The following is a 22163-nucleotide window of genomic DNA, read 5'->3' on the forward strand; positions in this document are numbered from 1 at the left end:
GAAGAGAGACTCTGAAAGTATTTTTACGAACATTTGATATGCGAACCATGAGTGACTCGGCAGACGTCAAAACAGTAATCGAGTTCTTGCCATACCCATCCCAGCATGGCATCGTCGACTGTGGCAGTCGCTTCCCGTATTCTTTCCCAGAGCTCTGCTACATCATGTGGTAGAGGTGGTACAGATCTTTAATGTGTCCCCACTGAAGAAAGTCACATGGAGTGAGATGTGGTGATTGGGTGGCCATTTCATGAAACAGCTGTCCCCTTCTGTAGCACGGTTGATCCATCGATGTGGCAGCTCAGTGTTCAGGTACCCACAAACTTCACAACAAAAATGGGGTGTTGCCCCATCCTGCTGGAAGATGAACAGAGTGTCTGATTGCATTTGAGGCATCAGCCATTGGAACATGTCCATGTAGGAATATCCAGTGATGGTGCTCTCAGTGAAGGAGAATGGCCTGTACAGTTTTCGACGTGACAAGGCACAAAAAACATTTACCTTTGGGAAATCATGGTCAAATTCAATGTATTCATGTGGATGCTTTGTACCCAAGCTTCGACAATTATGCCTGTTCACTTTCCCATTAGTGTGAAAAAAAGGCTTAGTCGCTAAAAATTAAGTGATCAGCAATGCCATCTCCATTATCATTCAATTGTTGCAACTGCGAACAAAACTCAAAACGCTTGTCTTTGTCCTCATCACTGACTTCTGCACTAGCTCGAATGGTTTCATAGACAGCTTCTATCGCAGGACTTTCCACACTGTCATTGGAGCCATTTGGAGTTCATGGGATACACAATGCGCTGATTTCTTTGGACTCCTTATGAATGTGTCCTGTACGTGTGCCACATTCACTTCACTCACTCTGGGATGTCCGCTTCTCTTTTCCAGGCACAAGCAACCCGTCGTAACAAATTTGTACCCGTCATAACGAATTTGTTGTGCCAGTGGTAAATGGCCTTCTTTGTTGGTGGCTTCTTAACGTACTTGGTTCTAAACATCCATTGAACAGCTGTAGCACACTTGTTTTTGTCGAACTCCAACACACAGAAAGCTTGCTCCACACCTGAACTCACCATGTTTGCGACTAGTGCTGACTATCAGCAAATTACCAAACTACGCTGTGGTGGTATACATGAAACAAAAACTTTCAGGGTTTCTCTTCAAAATGACAGATGTATGATATCTGTGCAATGTTTGGTTCTTGTGAAATAAATAATAGAAAGTGTTCCTGGACTTTATGTACACCCTGGATTTTCTTAGGTTGTTTATGCTATTCTCTGATTTTAGGTTTGGCATATGATTCCCTGTTCCAATTATTATTAACTTTCTTAGCTATTGTTATACAGCAATAATGGTTATATTATTATTATTATTACTATTACTATTACTATTACTATTACTGCAGTAACTGTTTTATAGCAGTACAACAATTCACAGAAGCTTATTAGTTACAGAAGTTGTCATCTTGTAATGCCCAAGCAATTCTTCCATTAAAATCAACACATATTTTGCTGTGTAATCTCTTTAAAAAATATGATAAATTTCCACAGTTTAATCGCTGTATATAACAATTGATGACTCACAATACAATCCTCCATAACCAATTGTGCAAAAACTCCATCTATTTCTTATAAATTTATGCATTACAGCTGTTACTTTCTGCTTACTACTCCAATACACACTTGTTTTTGTATGTGTTGTTCATACCACTGCTATTATTGATTTTTAGTAAATCATGAAATGTGTGATTAAACTAGCCATTTGGCCATAGTTTGGCAGTGATCACTCAAACAGGTTACTAAAGTCAAATGAAAAAAATGTGCAGCAGTTGTAGAAAATCTAATACATGGCCTATCAGCTTTTACAGGTGGTCATGCCTCTCAGTAACAGGACTGCAATGAATGTTTGCAGATGCGGCTCAAATGTTAGTATAAGGGAACGCTATGATACAGAACACTGTGCTCTAGTTTTCCAGTGTGTTACTTATACGAGGTTTGGCTGTTCATCAACATGTTAACAGAAGCAATGAATGTCACCAGTGTTTCCTCACACTCCTTGCCTCAGTTTTAAGCAAACAATATTTCTCTGTTATAAATGGAAAGTGTAGTTTTACTATTGAGTTCACATATGCATATTTCATTAGGTGCTACAATTGCTTCATAATATTTTCTGGTTGTGCCTTTGGGGTCCGCCTTCCAGTCGAATTTATTACCTATGACACTGTGCTACACATGATCTTCCATGTAATGAAGCAGAAGAGGACTTGTAAGAGGAATAAGTATCTCATCTGCTCCAACTACACGAGCGCAGTAAACACTACAAGAAAGAAGTATGTAAGAGAGAAAATTATTGAATACATGCAGGACATCCTTCTCATTTCACAGTAATAAGATAAATAAGTGCTCCATCACTGGAAACAAAGTCAGAGGAGAATCTTGGGCAATGATGGAGAAGGTGCACTGTGGTAAACTGCCCCATCACTTTACATTATAACCTCACTGCTGAACACAGAAAGCATGAATTGAAGAGAAATGAAATCATCAGAGGCACAATATAACAAGTTTCATCAAACCAATGACCTATCTTTGGGGAGCACAATGTTAGCTGCTCAGACGGTAAAAAAAAGTAACTTTAAAAGGTTAGAAATGCAAAACTGTCTCATGGCACAGTCTCTGGAGTAAGGACTTGGCTGCTTGTAGAGTCTGTGGTGTGACATTTTAAATAGATTTACTTTATATGCAAACTACAGGACATCTCCACAAGTTGCTGATAACTTGTCCTGTCGTTTTGGCAGTGTCAAGAAGAGTGTACAGAAAGTTTTGAAATTTGGTATTGTGTTAGGGCTGCTTCCTGAAGTTCAAAGTCTCAGGCGCATATGAAATTTTACTTGTAACATCTTTACTTCCTGAGACAAAAAATACATTCGAATATGAGTGAGTGTGTGTCAATTTTTATTATTTAAGACAAACTTCTCACAAATTTTCACAATTCTAACCATCTTCGAATAAAACATATTAAGATTTTTTTCCAGTTCATCTGCATACCTTTTTTTCCTTTTGTTGAAGTACGATATTCTCTGGTTTCAAATCTCGGTGTGTAATCTTCATGGTGTGAAGGTACTGTATTGCACTCTTCACATCAGAAATGAGAGCACGAACATCAGCTTCATTCAGCCCACAACAGTTTTCCCTTTTATTTAAAACCTGCATTGGAAGTAAAATGATATTAGTGTGACAGAAAACATGTTTTCTCTGAAATGACATAAAAATGCAGTTTCCTGTGCAGTACAATAAAATTTTTCTGGTCAGTAGAGTGCATCTTGTAAAATGATGTAGCAATGTTTTGGTTATGGTAGGTGGTTGCCTTCATCAGGGCAATGAGGTGACCTTCATTTACCAGAAGATTTTTTTTTTTGAAACCAACTCCAGCTACAAAAGCCTATGGACTTGCTTCCTGTAGGTTACTTTGAGAACTCTACTCCTGAGCACAAGAGCAGATTGTGGAAAGACACGAAGAGAAACTGTGCATGCCCTTTCAAAGGAACTGCCACACTCTCAGGTGTTGCCTACATCATAGCTGCCGACTACATGATGAGATGACTCTGCCACCTTCTCTGTAGGAAAGAAATTTGTGGCACCTTGGCTGGCTCCTTATGATCCACCGAATAGCCACACAACAGAGTGCCATGCATTGCTACCCTGTTGAGACACCTACAACCCAAATGTGGTTCATCTTGCCTGCAGTAGCTGCTGTGGAGCCAACATTGTGCCACTGTTGCCTGCACTAGCCCGTTTTCATAGGCCATGTGATGCCAGCACAACTTCCCAGTGTTCCTCTGCTGGACGGTTTTAGAAGACACCAGCCACCATCTCGCCAGTTAGTTTGTGAGTGTGAGAGATCCAATTTCATTTTGCGAGTTCAACATTGACCTTCAACGACTTCTAGTCATCAGAGTGCAGTATTTGTCAGTCAAAACAAAGATATTGATAGTGTGGCTGATATGGTCTCTGTCTATGGCAGTGTTTCCCTACTGTGACACACTGTGTACTCACAAACTGTACCTTCAGGAACTGGAACTGAGTAGTTGAATTTCTCATCAGATCAGGGCAATCTTTCAGATGCAACCATTCAAAACCTGTTCAGTTGCTATTCAGAACCTACGTTACTGTGTATTCTCTGTGTAAGTAATAAAGTTCTATTGGTGTTGACTACCTAGACACATCTCTCTTCTTGTAGTGTGCAACTTCATACAACAGGGTACTAAAGTGATGGTGAAGTAAACATTTATTTCTCCTGTGCCACATTCGTCTCAACGGCGACTTGTTTTGCTTCTGGCACTTTGTCCCCAGTGTCTTGTGCCCCACCAGGTAGTTTTTTTCTCTGCGTTCATGTACCCATTCTTGTGATTCTACCAAACATTCAGGACTCCAACGATTATTGTTGGCTGTTTACTTTTGGCTACTATGCTTTTTTGTGTCTTCCCTTGTGTTCTGCAGCACTGTAGCTCATTAGTTTCTCTGTCTGTTGTGTCCCAACTGGGTGGTACTTGTTTCTTTCAAGCTATTTAATTCTCCTTTCCTGCAATTTTCTGTTAATTGCACTCATCTTGTGACATTGCAGTTTTGGATGTTACGTGCTCCACTGTTTTGTCAGATGGACCCTGCCAGCCTCAGCTCATTGGTCTCATTTATTTACACCCCCCCCCCCCCTCCCCTACCAGGATACTTCCTCACCAGAACTCAAGCACCTGTAGTTTGTTCAGTAAGAGGGTCAGCAGCAGCACGGCCTCACCCAAGACATTGCACTGTTCCAACACTCCCTCTGCCCAGAACTCAGCTATACTGCCCCTACTACCTCTGGAGTTTGACACTACATTGGATTCATGGCCTGCAGCCCTTTCCACATTGGACCACCTCCTTCAAATTTCTCTCCTGGTCACCTGTGGCCCTTTCTGCTTCTAGCACACTTGCCTCCAGTGCTATCTCCTCTAACCTTGCCCAGCATCCTCTTCCCTGGCACCCTCCTGTACTAGTGCTGGCTCTTTCGGTCCTGGCACTGCTGGTCCCATCGGCGCTGGCCCCCACTACCCACTCTTGTGGTATCACCCGGTCCAGTGCCATGGGTGCTGCCAGCTCCAGTGCCATATGCACCACTCTGGCTCTGTCGGGCCTGGTACCAACACATCTTCAGGTTCCAATGTCTCTGGCACCCTTACACCTCTTCAGGTTTCAGCACCACCAGCACATTCATCGCTGTCCTTGGTGCCCCTTCGAGTGCCAGCACAACTGGCATCCTGTTCGTCACTGGTCTGCATACTGCCGGCCTATTCAACATTCTCCTCCACTGGCCCCACCCATGTGGTTCCTATGCCTCCAACTACCGTTCTCTTCATGAACTACCCTTCTTGATCAGATGCTGACAATACTCCGCCCTCTATAAGTTCCACTGGCCACATCTTGTCCCCTGTGGGTGCATCACCCTTGGTTTGGTCTTCTATTCTGTCTGTTGCCAATGTTCAACCCACATCCTCAGAGTCCTGCATCCTCTCCTGGGTTTCTCCCCTTCAGCATGGGGTTCCCATCACCTCACACAATTGGTTTCTCCTCCAACAGGCACTTTCACCTTAAGCAATTTAGGGAAACTACAGAAAATATAAATCTGCATGGTTGGACAGGGATTTGAATCAACATCCTCTCAAATGTATATACATAAACATAACTCTGGCATATTATACACTCCAATCATATGAATGAGGAAACAGTTACTACAAATGTCATGTGCCAGCATATTGCACACTTTCAGTTCAGTGTAGCTGCACCATCAAAAAGATCACACTACCTTTACTGAAACTGGTTCCATGGATCATAATTGTGATCTGTCATAATGATGTGGAACAAATCAATTTACAATTATAAGGGACAGTTGTAAAGTTTCAATTACCACCTCAAAACTAAATTTACATAATTAATTTTTGTGTTTTTGAAGGTATATCTCTGCAGGCCTGGTAAACATTTATTAAATCACTGAACCACAACACCACAGCACATTAATAGAGAAGCCAAAGTGCAACCCACTGATAAAGTTGAGTAACATTAAGTCATTCATTTTCTGCATAAGGGAAACAATGCTGCAACAGTCCATGTTGCGTTGGTGTAAGTGTACAGCAACAATATATTATCAAATGACAGAGTGGTTAGGTGGTGTAGATACTTCCCGTGTGATGAAACAATTCTGACTAACTAGCAATGCAGTGCCAGACTATCTCTGTGAAGAATCAATAACCCCAAAGGAAGTTGATGTCCTAGTGCTTGAAGACCAGCATACTGTAATCGAGGTGGTAGCAGAAAATGTGTGAAGCAATCATGAATTGGTTTTCAGCAACTAGAAAACGGCAGAGATAGCTGCTCACTCGGTTCACAACTGCTCATACATTTTTGAAAATGTTCGCCAAAACAAAACAGCAGCACAATTGTTCCAGCTGTGTCCGGTGGATTTAGATGACATCTTTAGCAGCCTGATCATCCTGCATATATAAGTATGACCCCAAGGCAAAGGATCAAAGCAAGCACTGAAAACATAGATTCACCAATACTGAAATAGGCAAAGACCCAACCGTCATAGGTTGTTTTATGCTGAGTGTTTTTTGGTATTGCTACGGTGCAGAGCTAACAGATTATGCTTGTAAGAGTGCAAACTGTCACAGGACCATACTATCAAAATCCCCTGATGAGGTTGCAGGAGATTCTCAAGACAAAGAATTATGGAAAGCTGTCCAGGAGGTGTTTCTACTCTATGATAATGTCCCAATTCATTCCACATGGGACACTCCAGTTCCATATGCTGCTTTTTTTGGCCTATTAAACTCACCCGCTCCCTCATCCACCTTTGCCAATCATCTCCTGACACTGCATTACGTGACACCTTTTTCTTTCCTCAGCTTTCAGCATTGCATGGCTATCACTTACACAATGACAACAAGGTGAACTTTGATGTGGAACTTTTCCTTAGCAGCCAAAATACAGGCTTCTGCAACCAAGGTCTCTGCCCAGTCACCCATCAACAGGAAAAATGTGTCGCACTGAATGATGAATACTAATGTCATCATCGAGTTTCATGATAACAGCTAGATTTTTTTCAAGATGATAATTAAAATTTTTTAACCACCCATCATGAAACACACTTTTTCAGTGAAAAACATGACCCTTTTGCATTAATCTTAAGCAAACTTAAATTTTTAAATTACTGCACATTCATAAATTCCTCTATTAGAGTACAATGTGTTTTAAATAGAAGTGATTTCAGGTTGTGTTTGAACTTACTGTGAAACCCTTCACATTTTATATCAGTGGTCAAAGATTTTATAACTGAATATCTCATTTTTTTCTGTGTCACATAAAGGCTGAGTGACAAATACTGTAAGTCATTTTGCCTTTATTATATTTACGAATGTTACTGTTGTCTCTGAATTGCAACCAGTTCTTTAAAAAACTTCTAAAGGATGTACTGTGAGGCTACTGTCTGGGTCCCTCACCACATATCACCATTATTACATGCTTCCATGCAAAGATCATTTTCTTTCTCAATGAATAAGCGCCCCAGAAAATGACACCATTAGACATTAATAAATTAAAATAGGAAAAGTAAGTCAACTTTCTAACATTTTCAACTCCCAAGTCTACTATCATCCATAATATAAAATTTGCAGAATTTATGACACTTAAGAAGATCTACAGCAAGTGACTTCCAGTTTATGTTTGTTATGTGTGGATATCATTTTTTTTTTAATGAAAACTTTTAAAACCTTGTTGGAGATTTACAAAGTTTCCAAAATTTTTCCAACGGCAGTATTTACGAGGGTTGACTGAAAAGTAATGTCTCCACCTTCGTAACTCTTCAACAGTTGGCAGCATTGGTATGCGGAAGGTACTGGCTTGTTGCTTAACCTATTCTCTACAGCTCCAGTTGGCAGGAAGCCTTAGCATTGAATGGTTGTGTTGTTACAGTGTAAAGTATGGGACCCTGCACAGACGGTCGGTCAATGCAATTTCAGCAACGTGCAGTTACTGAATTCCTGACAGCAGAAGACATCACACCAAAGGACATTCATTAAAAAATGAAAGCAGTTTATGGTGATTGCATTGATATGATTACTGTGCGTCGTTGGGTGAGTATGTTTAAAGATGTTGAGGCGGACCAACTGATCCGCATGACAAACAAAGAGTTGGATGTCTCGTGACAGCAACCTCCGAGTTTCACAAGCAAAATGTTGACAGATTGATTCAGGATGACCGTTTCATCATTCAGAGAGAAACTGAAAGCACAATTGATATTTCATAAGAACGTGTGGGTCACATTATTGCTCTGCTTGGCTTTTGGAAGATGTGTGCACGATGGGTATCCCGGATGCTGACTCCTGAAATGAATGCACACAGACTTGAAATTTGCCAGGAACTCCTTTCACGTTACAAGAATGAAGGCGAAACCTTTCCCGATAATGAAAGACAATCTGCAGGAACATCATTATACTTCTGATGAAGATGTTGAGAGAACTGTGAGACTGTGGTTGCAGAAACAGAGTGTTGGCTTCTTCCTTGATGGCTTCAGAAAACTTGTTCGTCATTGGCAGAAATGTATACAATTGGCTGGTGATTATGTGGAAAAGTGAATATTGGTCATTAAAGATCACATTCGAAGGATTATGTCTGCATCTGATTTATTACAATGTTCCCATCCAAACCCAATTAATGAAGGTGGAGGCATTACTTTTCATTCAACCCTCGTACGTCAGTGTCTCCTGAACCAGGTGATAGTAACTAACATTCTTCACCCCCCTCCCCCTTTTCACCTAATTATTAATCAGTGCCCCCTGTGAGGAGATGCTGCACATCCAGTAATAGTCTCCCCCTCCCCAAAATCCGTCACGGGCAGTGACATAGAAATAGGGTGTTTCACTGTGACACAGTATCATAACTGAGCTATGAAAGTAACTGAGTTGAATATCTGAAAAAATCAGTGTTTTACTGAAGAAACTTCAATGATCACTTATTTATTTACCCATCTGTAAATAATAAATATTGTATGAATGTTCTCAAAATACATATGTAAATTTTATGTGAAATCATTACAAGGAAATGAAACATACAAATATATACATAAAGTAACACACAATACATAAAATAAAGCACACAGATAAAACAGAATCATACAAATTTATATAAGCTTATGTTATTAAAAATCATATTTAAGTTCTTTGTAGGCCTTTACTCTTACCCTTCTCAGCCAGAAAATCCTTTTATACAGAACAATGATTCAAAGTATTGTATCAAACAGCTGTCCATTAGCTATGTAAATATAATTAAAATGTTAAGGGCAAAAGACAATATTTTGTGTTTTGGGTTAATGCAAACATCATAACAAAAATGTTCTGGGTCAACATATTCACTTATCGAGATAAATATATATATAATATTTTAAATTCTGCTTTAAATATATTTTTGTCATGCAACTTTCTGATGTACACTCACTATCAGTTATACAGTTTAAGAGCAATGCTACTCTTCTGTAATAAAAAAAACTTTATTTTGGGCAGTAAGTGATGGAACTTGAAAATACTGGGTTATTCTAAATGATGGACCAATTTCCACAATTCGTATGTATTCAAGTACAAATCCAAAATGAACAAGCTTTATACCAATGAAAAGAGGAAGTTTCAAAGGTTTTGGCAGGCAGGCAGTGATGGTTTCAAAAGTGGCCAGAAGAGTTCACGTGACAATAAGGCCGTCATTCCATTTCACTGTTAGCTGTGAGTGAGATGGCGACTATGGAGCACAAGGTTTTCTGCGTTCTTAAGTTTGTGAAAAGTGAGTCTCAAATTGCAGTGAAGTGGGCATTTCGTACCAAATTTGGTATTCAACCACCAACTCGCAAAAACATTAGGCATTGGTTTAAGCAGTTTAAACAGACTGGGAGTATGTGCAAAGGAAAAAGCACAGGCCAACCGCGTTTATCAGTGAATGATGTCAGGTGGATTCAAGAAAGTTTTGTTCCAGTAAGTCTACCAATAGAGCCAGTTGAGAACTTGGAACACCCCAACCAACTGTATGGAGAGTTCCGAGAGAGCGTTTGCTGTACATACCCTACCGATTACAATACGTGCATGCTTTCAACCCCAATGACAAAGAGAAGTGTCTCGCATTTTGTGGTTATGTGTTAGCAAAGATAGAGGTTGACGCATTTCCTCAGCGTGTAATTTTTAGCAATGAAGCAACGTTTCACCTTAATGGAAAACTCGAGGTCATCAGTCCCCTCAACAGACACAATGTTCACACATGGGATTTGGAAAACCCACATTCACCATTGCAACACAAAAGAGACTCACTGAAGATCAACATGTTCTGTGCCATATCCCGTACAAAGGTTTATGGACCAGGTTTCTTTGCAGAAAGAACTGTAATGGGAATCACGTATCTGGACATATTGGAACAATGGCTGCTCCCTCAAGTTGTGGAAAATTTCATTTTCCAACAGGATGGAGCTCCATCCCATTAGCATTGTGATGTACAAAGCTGTTTGAATGACTCCCTTCCTCAGCACAGGATCGGTCGCAAGGGACTTGAGGACCTGGCTGCAAGGGACTTGAGGACCTGGCTCTGCACTTCTGGTCACTGAGATCTCCTGATCTCATGCCCTGCAACTATTTCTTATGGGGTTACATGAATGAAGCTGTTTACATCCCGCCTCTACCAACCACTCTGAATGATCTGCAGAACCAGATCACTGCTGCCGTGCACTCAGTAACGGCAGATACGCTTTCAAGTATGTGGGATGAGTTTGGCTACCGTATCGATGTTTGCAGTGCAGCCAACGGTGGCCACAGTGAACATTTATAACATCACATCTCTAATTTTTAAATAATTATTAAAAACTAATTAATTGCAAATTGTTAAGTCTATTAAACTGATATCAAACATTATGAAAAAACTTTGAAACTTCCTCTTTTCATTGGTATAAAGCTTGATCATTTTGGAAATACGAAGTTTTGAAAATGGGTCCATAATTTAGAATAACCCTGTATTATTCTGTATGTCACAGCAGACTGAAAACAGACAAATTATGCCATCCTGGCATCTTCTGTGATACAAAGTTTTGCAATGATTCCAAGAGCAGCAAAACAGAGTGAAGTGAGTTTCTATACAAGTTTTATTGTAGTCTCACCAAAATTTTGTATCAACAAAACTCCAGCAGTTTTTTAGATGTTACTGCTACTGTCCTGTGTAGCTCATGAAATAACTTATTAGTTGACATCTAAATGAGTACTCTACAATCCATGGAAGAGTGTGTAGGTTGTGGCAGACAGCAAACCATTATAATTTTACTCATTATCTACCAACTTTATGGATGGTACACGGGGAAAAAAGACAAGATTTGTCTAATTTTACTGTTATGATCATTAAAGAGGTGGTTGTGGGAGGAACTAATACATTTCTTGACTTATACTGGACTGTACACATTTTGAATTTTAACAGTAATTCTTCGCACTTCACTGTCTGAGAAACAACTCCTTCAACCCTGCTGTTGCCTAAACGGTATGAAGGAGCCCAGCACCACATACATAGGTGAGCATTTATCTTTAGATATAGCATCACTCAGAAGATTGGCTTACTGCTGGCCCACTGTGAACCTAGTTTTGACTTTCATGTGGTGTTGTTTATAGTGACTGATCATATTATTTACAAAATTGCTATTAACTTTAGTGCCAATTCTGAGATGCATCAATCACATGCGGTGATACATTGTTCCATTACTTGCACATTTTCTCAATTGTAATTTACACATACTGGGTTCACTGATACAAGTTGATTGGACCTCTCAATCTAGGCAGCTGGTGTTTGTTGTTAAAGTTGAATAAATTGTAGCTGTAACTTACCTAAATACAAATCAAAAACAGCATGGAAAATTGGAGTAGTAGACTACTGGAGAGAGACACTAAGCAAAGACTGTCCCACAAGAAGTCCCGATGCTGAGGTAGTATCCTCATATAGAGGCTTGCCTCGCCTTGTCTTTCATTTAGTAACATAATTACCTTTTTTTATGCACTCTTTACCTGGCTGCCTCTTAAATCTGTATCTAGCTCTGCTGATGACAAAAACAATGAAATATATGTAGCTACATTTCTCAGGGGCCATTCCACGCCAAGTGGTCTAATTTCAAAAAAGTTCCTGCATGGCCATCATGGAGACTGATGAAATTTTGTATGAACAATTGCACATGTTCCCAATGAACACTGGTGCAGTTTCACAATCATTAATGCAATACTTCCAGAGGTACAGTCATTTGTTTGACCCCTTAGTGCAGCTATCAACAATCTACCTGTAAGCTTTCGGAAAATTTGAGACATAATACCTCCAACAATATCTTCTTGAGAGAAACAAAACTATATCATTTTGTACAACTTTTGCACACTCTTAAGAAAAATAATAAAAAATTATTTCCTGTGCGACTTGCATGTGGGTAACTGGACGCAAATTTGGCTGAAAAAAGTAGACGCTTAAAAAAAAAAGTGAAGATTAGCTTTTTATACCTCTGTAAATAATTGTGGAACATATCTGAAACATTGTATGTCATAACTGGCAATACAAGGTCTTAAAATATAAAATTTCATTCTCATACTGCTTTACAATAGTTGTCAAATTGATTGATTACAAAGATGATATTTTTTCTAAAAACACAAAAAGGGTATTATTGACCCACTTTTACAGAAAAGTCTTCCACAAACACTTTAAAACCATTTTCATTAGAAATGGCACCGTTCTAAACCACCTAAAAGCTATACCTGGTTTCGCAATGTGAGCACTTAAGTCCCTAAAACAGGCGGAGGTGCACTGAAATGGGCTCACAATCTGCTGGTGCTCAAATTAAATCTGGCAGCTTTTATTATGGCCTCGGCAGCCAGAGACTGTGGTGTGTGTGTGTGTGTGTGTGTGTGTGTGTGTGTGTGTGTGTGTGTGTGTGCGCGCGCGCGCGTGTGTGTGTGTGTGTTTGTGTTTTGTCTAATTTGGATGAAGGCCATCCTGAATTTTTCACTGTTTAACATAATAAATGGAATGATGACCAGTAGAATTGGTAATGGGGAAAGAAAGAAAAGCAAAAGTAGTTGGGTTGGTTACATAAAAGTGCAGAAGTTACATGATAAACTAATTTTTATTACTTATAAAATGCAGTCTATATTCTGTAAGGGTATGAAATACACAGAGGACTACTACTGAATGATGTACAGCTCTAATTATGTGCAAAGTTTGATGTATTTTTGTTTTGCTTTAATTTTTTTTTATTTTACGTTTTTGTTGATGAAATTGCATTCTCTCGCACTATAAGATAAATCTGTATTGTTCCCTTTATTTTTTACTTCAACATCCCTCTGTTTCATGTTATAAATCAACAATTTTCAAATAAAACCTGACTTAAACAATGACATTTTCAGTTTTGCTATAAATACTATTTATTCTTAAGTAACAGATAGGAGGGTAACCACATAGAATAAAAATGTCCCATAGATTCCCCCTGCCCTTTATATACCATTACTCAGTTTCTTGACAGTTTCCCACCTCGAGTTTGTAGGGAAACCTAGTAAGACACTGATCACATATATAAAGAATGCGATCACTTTGAGGTAATGCCCAATACGTATGCAACACATCCAAAACACAGGTAATGGGGGTAGAACTTCAACTCATCAAAACTACCAGGAAAACTACTGTAGTCTACACTTACTTATGTTAGTCTACAGCACAGCAGCTCTAATTACAACTGTAGTCCTCAGGCAAGGACCTCGTATGGACGGGCATACAGGTGGAGGGGACGTAACTTGCCTGGATGCCTGTAGGAGGTCAATTTGCCAGAACATCTAATGACTGTGACATGTCTGATCATGGAAATATCGTGCCTGCTGGACACTACAGACCAGCAATACATCTGTAGACTGTTCAGTCAATGATCCCCATGTCTGAGTTAAAAGTCTGTCAATCAGTCACTGTAATAGCTGCAAAGCACACAAGACTGGCCAAGAGTAACTGTCATACCAGCTCACTGCCACTACTGTAATTTGGGAAAAACCACCTACTCAACCAGTGAAGAGTTGTATCTTTTTTTGTTCCAATATGGCATTGTCACATTGAAAGGCCATTGCACGTTAGAGAGCAAAAACCTATATTTTTAATAAGCATAAAAACGGTAAATAGCATTGTTAACTAGATATACAATCAGATCTCAGCAAATGAATGTTTTATTTATTTACTTTTCAAGTCCAGGACATAAAATGAATGTTGAAATGTACCAGACTACAAGACACACCTTAATTTTTAAGCAAAATTTAAAAAAATAACATTTTTATAATTTTCATTATTAGATTGCAAAGCCAGACTAAAAAAATTCTCAGTTTGTGAAACCGAACTGACCTTTAGAATCCCTGAAAATGATCATCTGAACTTCTTCTTCTTCTTCTTCTTCTTCTTCTTCTTCTTCTTCTTCTTCCTCTTCCTCTTCCTCCCTTTTCGTCATCATCGTTGTTCTCTTCATATATAAGATGGTCTTCACCGCCATCGACAGTGTTACTTACGCCGCACTTCTTGAATGATTTAACAATAATGTCTTCTCCCACTCTAGACTACGACTCCTTTATCCACCGACACACTCGTTTCATTGTAAGTTTTTTAAAACTCCCTTTGGTATGAATTCATGCTGCGTTCCATCCATCATCAATTTGTGCCATTCCTCTCTCATACACACTTTAAGTGGTTTATTTATCAAGACATGAATAGGTTGCAATTATGAAGTAAGTCCAAACCAGAATAACAACAAGCTCTGTATTTTCCTGTCTCAATTTCTCTTTCACAAAATTTTTCAAATGACTATTAAACTTATCTAGCACAAGATGAGACTACTTCTTCAATAAAGCAGCTTACCTTCTCTCCCACATTGTTTACCCATAATTTCACACCAGCCTCATCCACCCAGCCTCATACGTTACCACCACCGCCTGGTGGTATTTGGAAGGTTTTGGCATTGTTTTGCACTTGAAAATAATCACTGGATTAATTGTACTACAATCAGCACAACATGAAAAACAACAGTGTAGCGCATCCTATAGTTTTAGCACCTTTAATAGCAACAGTTCTGTTACTCGGCACATAAAACGTCACAGGAATTTCATTCATATTCACCATACGGCTTAGTTCCACACCGGTTTTCTTTTAATGTTGATAATAAAGCAATGGAAAGATAATGTTTTCTCTTCGTACTCTTGTGGCATTTTCTGAGATAATGTGATTTTGGTTTGCATGCTAAGTCCATGACGCTTCATAAACCTGTAGCACCAACCAACTCCACCCTTGAAGTCTGTTAAGTTCCACTGCAGTGCTAACTTACAAGCATGAATTTGAATTATATTTGTATTAATTTCAATGGCATTTTGATGGTGTCCTCGAATCACTACTGTACCAGTCATGAATGTTTTTTTTTTTTCTTCTGTTGGTGGAGGGCCGAAATGCCACACAGCTGTTCTGTTTCAATATTCTTCCGAATATGATATTACTTTCAATTTCCAGCCCACATAATATGAATACCTTTTATTTTTTTCCATTACGAAACTAGCTACTAACAAAAATATTGTACTGTTACAATAAAAATCACTTTCAGTTCAAGTTCACTGGCACCAAAGACTGCAATGACGCATTATAGGCTAGTAAGTATTCTGGGTTTGTGATGGCAGGTCAGAAGGAGACAGTGTTAACAAGCTTGTGAATCCCCATAACTCATGTTCATTGCATTGGTGCACTGCTGCTGCCAGTTGACTCCAATGTTGCAACATAGAGCTAGGTTTCCTGTGGTATCGAATATAAGACCATTTTTAAGACTGCTGGGAATTTTAAATAAAACATTGGACATTTTTACATTAATTCTGAGTATATGACATACCTGAATTTTGGAAACAATTTTTCTAAGAAAAAAGTGTGTTACATAGTCCATAAAGTACAGTACTGTGCATTTGTAACACTAAATATAATAATTGAATAATGATGCACAACAATTAGCTGAAATAAATTTTGCAAAACAGAATGTTGAGTTTAAAAAATAAAACTGGCCTAATAATTTTCACCACTGTTTTAGTTGTTTAACAGTCCTGTTGCCATGAAAAGAGAATGAGCTCTTTGTATATATTTTTAGTTTAGTGTTAGTGCACATGAGTCACTGAATTCCTGCCAGCAACTGTGGCCAGTCTCGTGCTAGTCACTGAAGTCTTACATACGCGCCACTGGCAGAGAGTATTTTGATCTTGCCTGATTAACGTTTTGTGATTTTGACTTTTTCTCTAGATCGTGGTGTATGCTAACTCAACTCTATTACACTCCAAACTTGTGTTAGTTATTAATTCATCTTGTGATCACCACCACAACCATCTGGTTTGGTCTGCCTGTCTCCTCATTACCACGGGGTTGAGTAACCATACACTGTATTTCTACCTACGCAGAGCAGGGCAGAAAAAAAGGTCTTGTTCTTCCTTGCTAGCTTATTTTTTATTTTTATTGTTAGTGCTTAAAATCCTGTTGGCAGTACTGTGAATACAAATCCATTGGTTATATTCAACAAGTGCATACAAATGCGCCTTATCTTGTGTACATGCAGCCCATCTGTACTAGGATATGGACTTTCAGGAATCACAAGTTGATTGGACAATCCTACTCCTAATGAGATCAACGGTTCTGCTGTTTTGCAGAATATCAATATTAATCTTGCGATTGGTGTAGATGTATTAAAGAAATAGATAAAATAGAATAGAATAGAATAAAAATAGATAAAATTAATGTAATCTAATGATAATGCAAAAGAAAGCTAGAATAATTATGTATTAAAATAAGCACTATTTTCACTGCATGCAACCTCAGTTTCTATGGTCATGCCAAATTATTAACATTACTAATGTCTGAAGATTTTTGTAAATTATCTATACTGCTAACCTGTCTAAGGTCACCTTTTGAACAGAATTCCATACACAACAATGGCAGCTCAGAGCGAAGAATAGAAAGTTCCCATGGAACTTGAATTGCCTTGACAACATTGGGATGTGAAAGTCGCTGCATTATTTCCACTTCTTTTGTCCATCTTTCTTTATGTTTTGGTGTCATGATACTGTCAGTACCCGAACGACATTTCTTCAAGGCTGTTAACACACACAATGTCTTAATCTGTGATGACAAGGTATCAATAGCATTGGTCTTCACAAAAATTTGACAGTGATATCTGACATGATTTCTGTTGCCGTACCTATTGTTTCACCCGTCTGTTTATTCTTCCATAATGTTACAACACCAAACCCACCGCTTCCCAACACTCGCTGCTTCAACCAGTCCCCAAGCTCCGAAGGATCTTCTGTTTCCATTATGGAAGGCCTGTAACACAAAAGTATGAAGTGGATTAAATTTATTGGTAATCAGCATAAATCATTATACTGAAAGCAAGGAAGATTAGTGTGTAATATTCCATCAACAAGATCATTAGAGATGAAGCACAAGCTTAGATTTGTGAAGGATGGGAAAGGAAATCAGTCACGCAATTTCAAAGGAATCATCCAGGCATTTACCTTTAAGCGATTTAAGGAAACCATGGGAAACCTAAACCTGGATGATCGGACAGAGATTTGAACTGTTGTCCTCCCAAATGCAAGCCGAATGTCCTATCCACTGCACCATCTCACACAGTCATCTCACAGGTTGTGTCATCAAACAAATGTAAATTTATTACACATGAAGACCATAAATATGATAAAGAGGAAAAGACGATAAATATGGTATTTTCATACAGTTTTTAATCTGTAAAATGGTCAGATAGAATGTATGTGATACTTTTTCTATACTAAATAAATGTCTAGTCCGTGTAAATTTGTTGAATACTTTATCCACCAGTAAACTGGTGTCCGTATGTTGTGATCGTAAAATTCTGAATGGACAGAGGACAATCAGTTTCTTGCAGCAGGACAGCAAAACTGAAAAATTTTGTTATATAGTATGCCTTTCACAAGACCAAAGAGGTGGAAGTCTGGAGAAGTCAAATTCAAATAATGTGATGGATGTAGTAGGGCAGTCTACGAAAATTTTTTATCTCATGATATAGAAAGTGCTATACTGCTCTGTTTTTATATGCTCCAGGAATCTAAAAACAATCTCTTCATGCTTATAACAAACCACAATGCAAATTCACATTCTAATCATATCTGAAACTTTTTTTGCTGTGGGGAACTTGCATTGTGTCATGGAATGGACAATCTTCTGGACTACAACTGATAGTGACAACACTGTATTTCGTTCACAAAGACAATGCTACCCATAAAACTAATACCTGTAGCCTCACAGTTGTCCAGGTCACAACACATTTCTGCTTGGAAATTTTTCTTACTCCTGGTAGCATTTGCAGGAACCACATGCACCCTGTTAATTTTGTTGGTTATTTGTATGTTCCATGGATAATAACTGTGATTTTTCACTATGATATGACGCGAGTCAAGCACGGCAGCAATCCAGTATGACCAAGATTTTTACCAAGCAATTGCTGCAGCATTAAACTGCTTTATGGTCTATCCACCCTTACTGATGAGTTAAGATGTTCCTTGTGACAAACTAAAAATGAGGAGGGTTTCGAGTTTTCACATCTGCAGAACTTCATACAGCTTTAGTTAATACATATGCTGCCAATGAATGGCATTTATTCTGCAGTGAGGCAAATTATGATACATATTTTATTTGTATCTCTGAGTGAGGTACTGCAAGACACAATGTGCCAATGAATGGCATTTATTCTGCAGTGAGGCAAATTATGATACATATTTTATTTGTATCTCTGAGTGAGGTACTGCAAGACACAATATTCTGTTACTGGTATCTGCCTGACAGCAACAAAACTAGAGAGAAAGAAGTGTATGTCACTAATACACGTTATAATGACAATATTATGAAAAGAATACACTGCTGTTCACCATAAAGAGGACATGTCCAGTTGCAGACAGGTACAAAGAAAAGACTGCTATACATTAAACCTTTTGCCAGAAAGGCCTTCTTACAAAGCAGAAAACAGACATACGTTCACACAAAAACAGATCATATTCCCATGACCACTGTCTCTGGCCACTGCAGTCATATGGTGAACTGCGACTGTGCATAATGGGAACAGCAATCTAGTGTGGGTTGTTGGGTAAGGAGGCAGCATGGGGCACAGAAGGGGTTGGATGGCAGGGTAGGAAAGGGGGAAGATGCAGTGCTGCTTGTGGGAACGTGCAGGGACATGGTGGGAACAGGGTCAGGTTGCTGAATGCAGTCAGGAGGTATGAAGAGCAGGCAGGGGGGAGGGAGTAGAGGAGGGGAAAAAGACTAGTGGGTATGTTGGCAGAATAGAATACTGTGTAAAGCTGGACTGGCAGCAGGAAAGGGGATAGGCAGGTGGATTTGAAACAAAATTTGAAAATACAGATCTACTGTAAATTTTACTACAGAAGTCTCTTATCTTCTCAGTGCAATGGAAAATGTTTCAGAAAGGCCCACATTATGTATTTCCATCAGACTTGCTTCAGTTTCACTACAATTCATAAATGCATGTCTGAGACAACAGACATGAAATATTTCAAAAGTAGTTCACTGGCTGTGAATTTCTTGACATCAGCTGTTTTAGATACAGATCTGCTATCCGATAATGACTTATGGAAATTTGTATCAGACCAGGACATAAAACCAGGTTACCCACTTATCATGAGTAGTCGCCTCAACCCCTTCTGCTGGACTGACCGAAACTTCCATGTCACACCGTCTTTATCTTTATATCATAGTTCACTAAATTTGTCACCTAATACTTGCAATGTTACTACAGTGCAGTTACTTAAAAAAAAATACAACAGCATGCATTATTTCCAGTAGTTTACTCCTGTCTTTGTCTGCCCGTATTAACATATCAACTTAAATTATGATATAGTAAAAATGGTTCAAATGGCTCTGAGCACTATGGGACTTAATATCTGAAGTCATCAGTCCCCTAGAACTTATAACTACTTAAACCTAACTAACCTAAAGACATCACCCACATCCATGCCTGAGGCAGGATTCGAACCTGCGATAGCGGCCACGCGTTTCCAGACTGAAGCGCCTAGATCTGATAATAGTAATGAGAGCCTTTTATTTGCTATAGTTTTATCAGGATTTTTGTTTTTGTCTGTACAGACTGAGATATGAATAACATGACAACACAGTATGTGTTCTTTATATTCAGTGATTGAACTGAAATTCTTGGAACAGGAATCTGAATACTTTTAAGAGTGGCACTTCCTTTTGAACTGTTGACACAGGAGTCTGTTACTAGACAGCCACTTGATTTTCTCTCCCAGACAGCCAGTGTTTTTGTTATAGTCTTCAGTCCAGAGATGCAGGTCTCCACGCTACTCCATCCACTTTATCTCCGAATAACTACTGCAAGCTATATCCCTCTGAATCTGGTTACTGCATTCATCTCTTGGTCTCCCTTTAGGACTTTTACCTCCAACACTCCCCTCCAATAATAAATTGGTGCTCCCTTGATGTATCAAAATGTGTTCTATCAATAGATACTTTCCTGTAGTCAAGTTGAGTTACAAATTTCTTCCCTTTCCAATTCTATTTAGTACCTCCTCATTAGTTATGTGACACACCCATCTAATCTTCAGCATTATTCTGTAGCACCACATTTCGAAAGTTTCTATTCTCTTCTTGCCTAAGCTATTTATCATAAATGTTTCACTTCACACATGGCTACTCTCTAGACAAATACTTTCAGTTAAGACTTCCTAACATTTAAATATGTACTCAATGTTAACAAATTTCTCTTCTTCAGAAATACATTTCTTGCCATTGCCAGTCTTCATTTTATATCCTCTCTACTTTGGCCATAGTCAGTTATTTTGCTGCCCAAATAACAAAACTCATCTACTACTTTAAGTATCTCATTTCCTAATTTAATTCTCTTAGCATCACCTGATTTAATTTGACTACATTCCATTATACTTGTTTTGCTTTTGCTCATCTTATACCCTCCTTTAAAGACACCGTCCATTCCGTTTAACTGCTCTTCCAAGTCCTTTGCTGTCTGTGACAGAATTACAATGTCATCAGCACACCTCACAGTTTTTGTTTCTTCTCCCTGAATTTTAATGCCTACTCCAAAATTTTTGTTGGTACCTTTTATTGCTTGCTCAATGTATATAACAACAAAAACAATCAATTTTTAATAATATAATTTCATTGGATAGATAAAAAATCTAATGAGGCTACAATCCTGCCTCTCTCGCTTCTCAACCACTGCTTCCCTTTCGTGCCCTCTCATCTCTTATAATTCTTGTCTGGTTATTGTACAAGTTGTAAATGGCCTTTCACTCCCAGTGTTTAACCACTGCTACCTTCAGAAACTCAAAGACAATATTCCAGTCAACACTGTCAAAAACTTTCTACAAGTCTACAAATGCTATAAATATTGGTTTGCCTTTTCTTAACATATCTTCTAAGAGAAGTCATACAGTCAGTACTGCCTTGTATGTTCCTAATTTTCTCTTGGATCCAAATTGACCTTCTCCAATGTCAGTTTCTACCAGTTTTCCCATTCTTCTGTACTGAATTATCCATTACTTATGTAACTAAGTGTTCGCTAACATTCATACGTGTAGAACCTGCATTCTTTGGAATTGTAATTATTACATTCTTCTTGATGTCTGAGGAGATTTCGGCTGTCTCATACATCTTGCACACCAGACAGAATAGTTTTGACATGGCTAGCTTTCCCAAGGTTATTAGTATTTCTGGCAGAATGTCATTTACTCTAGTGGCCTTGTTTTAACTGAGGTCCTTCAGTTCTTTGTCAAATTCTCTTCGCAGTATCACACCTCCAATCTCATCTCCATCTAAGTCTCTTCCCTTTCTATAATACTGTCTTCAAGTTCATCTCCTTTGTATAGACCCTCTCTATATACACCTTCCACCTGCCAGCTGCCAGCTTTACCTTCTTTGCTTAGTACTGGTTTTCCATATGAGCTCTTTATATTCATATAGCTGCTTCTCTTTTCTCTAAAGTTGCTTTAATTTTCCTGTAGACAGTAC

The 22163-nt window shown here is 38.7% G+C and overlaps 1 protein-coding gene across 6 annotated transcripts in view; it reads right to left on the reverse strand.

Annotated features, from left to right (window-relative positions):
* Positions 1–22163, reverse strand: part of LOC126101121 (inhibitor of nuclear factor kappa-B kinase subunit alpha) — a 168447-nt gene that overhangs the window by 131712 nt on the left and 14572 nt on the right. For all 6 annotated transcript variants that reach the window (XM_049911806.1, XM_049911802.1, XM_049911805.1 and 3 more), the window contains exons 2-4: positions 17326–17450; positions 17019–17221; positions 3051–3209 (exon numbers count right to left, since the gene is read on the reverse strand). In XM_049911806.1, coding sequence (XP_049767763.1) covers positions 3051–3209; positions 17019–17221; positions 17326–17440 — 477 coding nt within the window. In that variant the 5' untranslated portion in view covers positions 17441–17450. The remainder of the gene's footprint in view (positions 1–3050; positions 3210–17018; positions 17222–17325; positions 17451–22163) is intronic.

The sequence above is a fragment of the Schistocerca cancellata genome, chromosome 9 (assembly GCF_023864275.1).
Source record: "Schistocerca cancellata isolate TAMUIC-IGC-003103 chromosome 9, iqSchCanc2.1, whole genome shotgun sequence".
Lineage (NCBI taxonomy): Eukaryota > Metazoa > Arthropoda > Insecta > Orthoptera > Acrididae > Schistocerca > Schistocerca cancellata.